Below are 9698 nucleotides of genomic sequence, written 5' to 3'. Positions count from 1 at the left end.
GCATGCCTATAAATTACATCACCATAGTCCAAAACTGATAAGAAGACTGATTCAACAATTATTTTTCTACTAAATAGAGGAAAATTGGATGTTTCTGTACAGAAAACCAAATTTCTGTCGCAGTTTAGAGGCAAGATTGTCCACATGGAACTTAAATGTGAATTTCTCGTCAAGCCACAGGCCAAGCGCATGAACAGTCTATGAGCAACATGAACAGTCTATGAGCAACATGAACAATCTATGAGCAACATAATAATGCAGGACCTGTTGCAGAGGTCTTTATTTGGCATGCAACGACACTCAATGTTTTAGCGGTACACACAGCGGTTAGTTTAGCACACACACCGGAACACACACGCATGCATTGTCTCTTTAGAATCGCCGATGCGATTCGTCTCTGCGATTAACCCATCCCGTCGTCCTTCCCCCCCAAGGGCAGCCGGGAGCAGACAGGCGTCAACGTGAGCCGCGCCAGGGGACCAATCCAAGTGCTCCTGTCCGTCTTCGTCAAGGACGCCACAGCGTTAGCGATCTGTTGTTGTGCATGTTTTTCCATTGGGTTTATCTTATCGGGGGGGAAACCCTTGCGAGCACGGGGAGAACATGCAAACTCCACACAGAAAGGCCTGGGAGATAGACCTTCTTGCTGTGAGGCGACAGTGTTAACCACTACACCACCGTGCCGCCAACATCAACAGTCTATGAGCAACATGAACAGTCTATGAGCAACATGAACGTTAGGTTATGACTATAACCAAGTTCTGTTAGTTAGGGGCGATGCTTGGCTTCGCCTTCTGCACTATCTCGCGTACGTGCACGCGTACTGAATAAACCACAAATGTACCTCTAATACCAGTATTAGTCTGACCACACCCCTCATCAGCTTACCTTCATAAGCAGGTGTGTGGTCACCTGCTCTCCTCCTTCCCAAGCTTTCACCACAAGGTGAGGTCAAGGGCTGCAGCGGCCGTCCGAAGCCAAGCATCGCCCCTAACTAACAGAACTTGGTTATAGTCATAACCTAACGTTCTGTATCGTTAGTGGCTTAGCTTGGCTTCGCCTTCTGCACAAGGGAGGCCAAGCGGAGCCACTTGGCTGACAAATACACCCCGCTGACAGCCCCCCAAAACCATCAGAACAGGGAGGGCCGAGCCCCCCCGACCCCCCCTAATGGAGGGTAGCCCCCCTATTAGGGACGTCACGGGAGGGCGACGGACCCGACCGTGCGAAGAGGCACTCAAGCAACTCAACGCACAGGGTGAGCAGACCGTGGCTTGACCCACGACTACACACACGCACAACCCGCATGCCACCCGGGAACGAACGGAGGAACAACCTCGTTACTGCCCCCAGAATCACGGGGTCAAGGGCAAACCCAACCCCGTGGCAAGGCCGTAGCAGCGGAGCACGAAGGAAGACCCAGACCCACCAAAAGGACTGGACTCCCTGGAATGGGGGCCCGGAGAAGTCCATGATGCCAGCATCAAGACCCCACCAGGTGGGCACGTAGTGCCCCGCCCCCCACATCGCCAGCGTATTCGGACAAAGGCCCCCAGTTACTGCACCTGGTATTCCCAGGCGGAACCAACCAGGCCAGTAAGCCGAGCGGGCCCCGTCCCCCCAATAGTACACCGCCTGGCACACTGACCCTGCAGAATAGGCAGTCAGCATGGCCGTAAGCACACAAAAAAGGTTAACCAACGGAAGCAGGCAGCGCACCGGGGAAAAACCAGGCAACAGGCTGTTAACCCTAGCCTGGAGACTGCGGACGAGACAGGCGCCAGAGGGGACAGCTGAACACAGCCGCCCCGGCGGAAGGAGCGTAAGCTGGCGGTGTTGCATGACCAAGCCTCCATTTAACAACCCCCACCCAGAGGGGTCGAGGCAGAGAAGGCTGACACGATTGGCAGACGTCATGAACGTGCAGGGGCACCCTCAACCGGTGAACCCGGGAGTTGACACTGCTCCAACACACCAGGGAACCAACCACCTCGGTGTTACCCAATGCGGTGGTTGTTCCTATAACCCCTCAAGAAAAAACTCCAAAACACACCTGCGGGTATACACCGGCTATACCGCAGTACAAGTGTTTCAGTTTCCAAAAAGGGTTAACCCAGGCCTACGGGTCGCAAACATCACTTCGGACCGGGCCTGGCGGTACGGGAAGCACAGGGTCACCAGAGGAGGTCAAAAAACCACCCCCACAGGCCCCTCTTCGCCATGCGTGAGAGAGGAGCGAAAAACAATGGAGAACCAGCCCCTAAGCACACCGTACCTGGTATTCCCCGGCGGTCTCCCAACCAAGTACTAACCAGGACCAACCTGTGTAGCGGCCGAGATCCGACGAGATCGAGCGCGTACAGAATGGCATGGCTGTAAGCCATGACGACCGTGCTGAGTAAAAACATACCCAACCAGGGTCTCCATAGCGCTTAACCCTGTGACACCCAGACCGACCTGGCATTTTTCCCCCTGAAAAAAGCCCAAGTCCCTCAGGGTACCAGAACAGCAGATCTGCATCCCCGGCGGACAACGGGTTCAACTGATCTGGACCAGCGTGACCAGAACCAGTCCCGTGCCCTAACCACGCCGACATGCCCCAGGAAAAGGGCAGATATGCGTGTTGATCTTAACATGAAAAGAAGGCGCCACCCAGACGTCGGGACGAACCGCGCCTGGTGGCCCACCCCAAGGGCGTGAGACCCCACTACATATGTTCAGATCCATCCCGTCATCATCCCCCAGACATGAACGAGGATCCGTCGACAACCCACCCAGGTCATGGGATGTGGTCGCCGGAAGAGGAAAAACCCCCATCTCAGTTGCTTTATAAAAACGCTGTTTCAACCACAAGCAACTAAGGCGTGCCAGTCAATCGCCTGTTTACAGCGAGCTAGCACTATACGTGCGTCGGGACACACCCCCATCAATGAACAGGCTATTTAGACCTGCCATTGAATCCCCAAGGCGCCCAGGGGAACGACAAGAGGGGTGTGACACTCCCTAACTCCAACACTTCTGGAATAGAAAGAAGGAAGCATCAACAGTATGTATCCCAGTCTACACAGCCGGGGTAAAAAATGTTCACATTTTTACATCCCACCACCCTCCCATAGGAAAGAGACGGGGATCCCCAGAGAGACTTCCCACGCGAGCTGTACAGATTGAAAAGAATATATTGCACCTTGAGCCATGTAAAAAACTGGTTTTAGGGCCTCCGGGGAAGAGGCACCGAACCCATACACACTCAATAAACGAATTGAATCGAATATACATACAATAGAAAAGGACCCTTCTAGAGGGTCCACTCACTTTGACAATCTGAGGAGGAAGGCTCTGTACTCTGATGGAGGCTTCCTCACATGGATCACATGGAAGAAGGAGTCCGAACTCACAGAAGGCCTGAGTAGGCGCTTGGTGAGGAGGAGCCCTGACCACCCCCCCTGAAAACAGACCCATCACATGGACCTGAACAGCACACGGAAGTCCTACCAACAGAGACGCGCACGGTGACGTACTCTATGGCGGGGGAATTCCTGCGGTGCACACGCCCAATATACCAGGCCGTGGGACCAGGAACTCCCTCCCCCCCCCCCCCCCCCCCCCCGTAACGTGCCGAACCGCCACGTGACGGGAACCTTGAAGGACAGGGGGTGTACCCCTGACCGACAGAACAATGGGGAGAGGAAAGGTTACCAGTTCACCCCTTTACGACCCCACACCCATGATACGACGTAACGACAAAAAGAGAATATGACACAGTCATAGTCAGCTCTATGAAGCGTTTCACAGCTCCACACAGCGCACGAGCTAACCTGCTATCTGATTTTTACTAAGGAAAAACACAGAATAGAGAGGGCTCTAAGAACCCCGGTCCAACATACACATGTGCTTCTGTGGCCAGTACAACCCAGTTGTAGGTCACATGACACACACAACCCATCATCATCACAATGAGAGAATACATCATTCTTGATTAGTATCGACCACAGGCCTTGCTAAGCACACGACAGCAACCAAACCAATTTCCCTTTAGGAAATAAGTTTCTCCAGCAGATTTAGCACAACCTCAGCAATCAAGCTGAGAGTTACATCGTATCCCTACCACACAAAAGACACAATTAATGCACAACATGTCTGATAGGAGGTGATAAAGTCCCCAGGGAACCGGGGGGGGAAAAAAACACAATCCTCCTATTTCACCCTCAATACGGCCAGTTAAAACAGGAAAACCTGTTAATGTGTGAACTCACTGTCCATTGTCATTACAGTCTGAGAAAGAACATTCTTTTACTCACTCGTCACCAAGCATAGCTTCATAGGTTAGTTGCCTTAGTAGTGAGTACACGGTACACATAAACACCATGATGTTTCTCACACAACAACCAGATCAATACATCACGACCTGCACGGAGAAGCTACTGCCAGTGACAAAAACAGCTCACACACAACCCGCAACGTATCTCAAATGCATTGCAACAACACACGTTTTGGGAAAAAAACACCGTCATTCACAATACATTTAGCAAGGTAAAACCAGAAGACGTGTTATGAGGGTCTGGCCAACCCCGTACCTGCCCGGAACGCAGATCAGCGAAGTGCAGTCACAAGCGTCCCGTGTTGTTCGATCCGGGCAGCGTCGCCGCTCCACCAGTCGCTACAGTCCTCTTTGTTGACGCAATCCCCGTCTAGGCTCGGGCAGGGTTGACGAACATCCCCTGTCAAGGATGACGTCGTGGTCAAAAGTGTAAAACATGTTAAAAATCAAAGCACGTTCAACAGAATAGCATCAAGCTAACGGCTGCTCCAGCCGTTCGGGTGCTATCGCTTCCGCTCGCGAGACGCCGATCTACGACGCACGCGATCAGGAGCGAGCTCCCGGCGGCGCGCGAGAAGCCAAGCCACCCCGCGCCAGGCCACCGACCGGCTAACCGTAAGCTATGAACATGTAAACAATGACATAACACTCACCCAGACAGGCCGCCGTTCTGAACCCTCCTCACTTTTTAAGAGAAAAAGGAAAAACAAGACGTCAACACCGCTTCACAACGGTGACAATAACACGTCCGGCGGAATCAGCACAGTACCAACTGGCCTGTATAGCTGACTTTGAACATGAATCTGCCGCTATCGCACATTACATGCACATATCCCCTCGTGAAGGAATACTCTCATTTGGATATGAAAGATGGGGTCTTAACACGGTGACAGAGAGAATCCACTCGTCCAGAACACACAGGGATCACCAGTGTCAATGGTCGCGGCCCACTAGTTAAAACTATAATGGTCGCCAGACCAAGGCCTTCTGTCGCCTAGACGGCTAAACAAAGGACCCTAGCCTGGGGCCGGTTTCCATAAACTTCGTCTAGTAGCCCCCATAGCACTAACAGACAAGTGGAGCCCGCCAGCAAACACTACTCACCCAACCTGGAACGCACCGCTCCTCACAACAGCGGCATGTCCGACAGTTCAGCTGTGGCCTGACAGGTTTCACCCCAACAAACACAGCAAGGAACTGCAGTTGAGAAGCATGCAGCGGCGTGCTCCCAATACGAAAACCGGTGGAGGGTTTGTAGAATGATCATCATCTTCTAGACACTCCAGTACGAAGACAATATCGCCGTATTTTCTCGAAAATAGTGAGAGAGAAAATAAAGATATGATGTCAACGTATCCTTGTTTCCCAAGCTGTTCCTAATCCAATTTCTTCCATCATGGTGTCAAGTGTGGGGATCTACCGAGGCACCTCTTCCTTGTGGTGAAAGCGAGAAGGAGGAGAGCAGGTGACCACACACCTGCTTATGAAGGTAAGCTGATGAGGGGTGTGGTCAGACTAATACTGGTATTAGAGGTACATTTGTGGTTTATTCAGTACGCGTGCACGTACGCGAGATAGTGCAGAAGGCGAAGCCAAGCTAAGCCACTAACGATACAGAACAATCTATGAGCAACATGAACAGTCTATGAGCAACATGAACAATCTATGAGCAACATGAACAATCTATGAGCAACATGAACAATCTTTGAGCAACATGAACAGTCTATGAGCAACATGAACAGTCTTCACATGCGGGTCCCCCCCATCTCCTGCTGGTCCCCCCATCTCCTGCTGGTCCCCCCATCTCCTGCTGGTCCCCCCCATCTCCTGCTGGTCCCCCCCATCTCCTGCTGGTCCCCCCCATCTCCTGCTGGTCCCCCCATCTCCTGCTGGTCCCCCCCATCTCCTGCTGGTCCCCCCCATCTCCTGCTGGTCCCCCCCATCTCCTGCTGGTCCCCCCATCTCCTGCTGGTCCCCCCATCTCCTGCTGGTCCCCCCATCTCCTGCTGGTCCCCCCATCTCCTGCTGGTCCCCCCATCTCCTGCTGGTCCCCCCATCTCCAGCTGGTCCCCCCATCTCCTGCTTTACACGCTGGTCCCCCCATCTCCTGCTGGTCCCCCCATCTCCTGCTGGTCCCCCCATCTCCTGCTGGTCCCCCCATCTCCTGCTGGTCCCCCCATCTCCTGCTGGTCCCCCCATCTCCTGCTGGTCCCCCCATCTCCTGCTTCACACGCTGGTCCCCCCATCGGCTGCTCTGACGTAGAGTTCAGGGTCGTCCAGGTCCTGGAGAGAGTAGAACTGATGGTTAAAGAAAAAAGATTTAGTATAGAAAACATGGCAGGAATTTATGAAGATTATATGCGTTTACATTTGAAGCACATAAAACATACACATGAAACATACACATGAAACATACACATGAATCATACACATGAAACATACACATGGAGCATACACATGAAGCATACACATGAAACATACACATGAAGCAATGAAACATACACATGAAACATACACATGAAACATACACATGAAGCAATGAAACATACACATGAAACATACACATGAAACATACCCATGAAGCATACACATGAACCATACACATGAAGCAATGAAACATACACATGAAACATACACATGAAACATACACATGAAGCAATGAAACATACACATGAAACATACACATGAAGCATACACATGAAACATACACATGAAGCATACACATGAAGCATACACATGAAACATACACATGAAGCAATGAAACATACACATGAAACATACACATGAAACATACACATGAAGCAATGAAACATACACATGAAACATACACATGAAACATACACATGAAGCAATGAAACATACACATGAAACATACACATGAAACATACACATGAAGCAATGAAACATAGACATGAAACATACACATGAAACATACACATGAAGCAATGAAACATACACATGAAACATACACATGAAGCAATGAAACATACACATGAAACATACACATGAAACATACACATGAAGCAATGAAACATACACATGAAACATACAAATATAGAAGTAAGCATGTAAAACACACACACCTCGTGCTTTACCTCAGAGTCATCCAGGTCCTGGAGAGAGTAGGACTGATGGTTAAAGAAAAAAGATTTAGTATAGAAAACATGGCAGGAATGTATGAAGATTATATGCGTTTACATTTGAAGCACATAAAACATACACATGAAACATACACATGAAACATACACATGAAGCATACACATGAAACATACACATGAAGCAATGAAACATACACATGAAACATACACATGAAACATACACATGAAACATACACATGAAACATACACATGAAACATACACATGAAGCATACACATGAAGCAATGAAACATACACATGAAACATACACATGAAGCAATGAAACATACACATGAAACATACACATGAAGCAATGAAACATACACATGAAACATACACATGAAGCAATGAAACATACACATGAAACATACACATGAAGCAATGAAACATACACATGAAACATACACATGAAACATACACATGAAGCAATGAAACATACACATGAAACATACACATGAAGCAATGAAACATACACATGAAACATACACATGAAGCATACACATGAAGCTATGAAACATACACATGAAACATACACATGAAGCAATGAAACATACACATGAAACATACACATGAAGCATACACATGAAGCAATGAAACATACACATGAAACATACAAATATAGAAGTAAGCATGTAAAACACACACACCTCGTGCTTTACCTCCTTGTCCTTTTTTTGTGTTTTTCTAGGCTTAGATTTAGACATAGACTCTGTGTCCTCAAACGCCACATAGTGGATCAGAGTGTAGAGTCTAAATGAGAAGGAGAGACACAAACATCATCACCTCAACAACCTTGTAGCCTGTAAACGTGGAGACATGTCATCAACATCTCAACAACCTGTAAACATGGAGACATTTCATCAACATCTCAACAACCTGTAAACATGGAGACATTTCATCAACATCTCAACAACCTGTAAACATGGAGACATTTCATCAACATCTCAACAACCTGTAAACATGGAGACATTTCATCAACATCTCAACAACCTGTAAACATGGAGACATTTCATCAACATCTCAACAACCTGTAGCCTGTAACCATGGATACATCTGATAGCAAAGTGGATAAAAGAAACACAGAGCAAAGCATCTTAGATTTTGCAGTACAATACAAAGATGATCACTTTGCAATACCTTGAACAATTTATACTATGTGGACAGCAACTAGAGAACTGGCAGCAACTAGAGAATTGGCAGCAACTAGAGAACTAACAGAGAACTAACAGCAACTAAAGAACTCACAGCCACTGGAGAACTAACAGCAACTAGAGAACTAACAGCAACTAGAGAACTCACAGCAACTAGAGAACTGGCAGCAACTAGAGAACTGGCAGCAACTAGAGAACTGGCAGCAACTAGAGAACTGACAGCAACTACAGAACTGAAAGCAACTAGAGAACTGGCAGCAACTAGAGAACTGGCAGCAACTAGAGAACTGACAGCAACTAGAGAACTGAAAGCAACTAGAGAACTGGCAGCAACTAGAGAACTGGCAGCAACTAGAGAACTGGCAGCAACTAGAGAACTGACAGCAACTAGAGAACTGACAGCAACTAGAGAAATAACAGCAACTGGAGAACTGGCAGCAACTAGAGAACTAACAGAGAACTAACAGCAACTAAAGAACTCACAGCAACTGGAGAACTAACAGCAACTAGAGAACTAACAGCAACTAGAGAACTAACAGCAACTAGATAACTCACAGCAACTAGAGAACTGGCAGCAACTAGATAACTGACAGCAACTAGAGAACTGACAGCAACTAGAGAACTCAAGTTCAAGTTCAAGTTCTTTAATAGTTGTCATACAGAAGTACAGAATACTTTCATACAAAATGCTTCTTACTGTTACGCTCCAGAGACTGTGCTAGACAAGATAGTATCAAATAACATAATAACATAATATAGCATGAATTTAGAAGAAGAAAATGAGGTCACAGTGTTCGGTATAGACATATGTACAATGTTCTGAGTTACCATATAATATACAATACACAATACTATGCAGTGTACTAATGTACAGTACTATCTAGTGCAAAGCAGAAATGGGATGAGGTACAATTTTAGGTACAATTTACAGTAAGGTGTACGAGTTGTAGTGCAATCCTTCATCCATAAATATAAAGTGTGGGGAGTGGGTGCTACAGTGTGTTTGTTTAAAGTGGGTGTGTGCTATAAGTGTGTGGAGTGGGTGCTACAGTGTGTTTGTTTAAAGTGAGTGTGTGCGTGTGGATGTGTGTGC

General features: G+C 48.0%; 1 protein-coding gene across 1 annotated transcript in view; it reads right to left on the bottom strand.

The window, feature by feature from the left end:
- Positions 1-6544: 6544 nt before the first annotated feature.
- The window catches only part of LOC311248718 (chitin synthase chs-2-like), a gene marked incomplete at both ends in the record, with an annotated part of 66823 nt that continues 63669 nt past the window's right edge, over positions 6545-9698 (bottom strand). The window contains 2 exons of the mRNA XM_084339554.1: positions 6545-6616; positions 8114-8204. Coding sequence (XP_084195680.1) covers positions 6545-6616; positions 8114-8204 — 163 coding nt within the window. The remainder of the gene's footprint in view (positions 6617-8113; positions 8205-9698) is intronic.

Source organism: Notolepis coatsorum (genome assembly GCF_963971535.1).
Source record: "Notolepis coatsorum genome assembly, contig: SCAFFOLD_400, whole genome shotgun sequence".
In the NCBI taxonomy this organism is placed as follows: domain Eukaryota; kingdom Metazoa; phylum Chordata; class Actinopteri; order Aulopiformes; family Paralepididae; genus Notolepis; species Notolepis coatsorum.
Note: the sequence above shows the minus strand (reverse complement) of the source record. Positions and strands in the feature narration are given on the sequence as shown.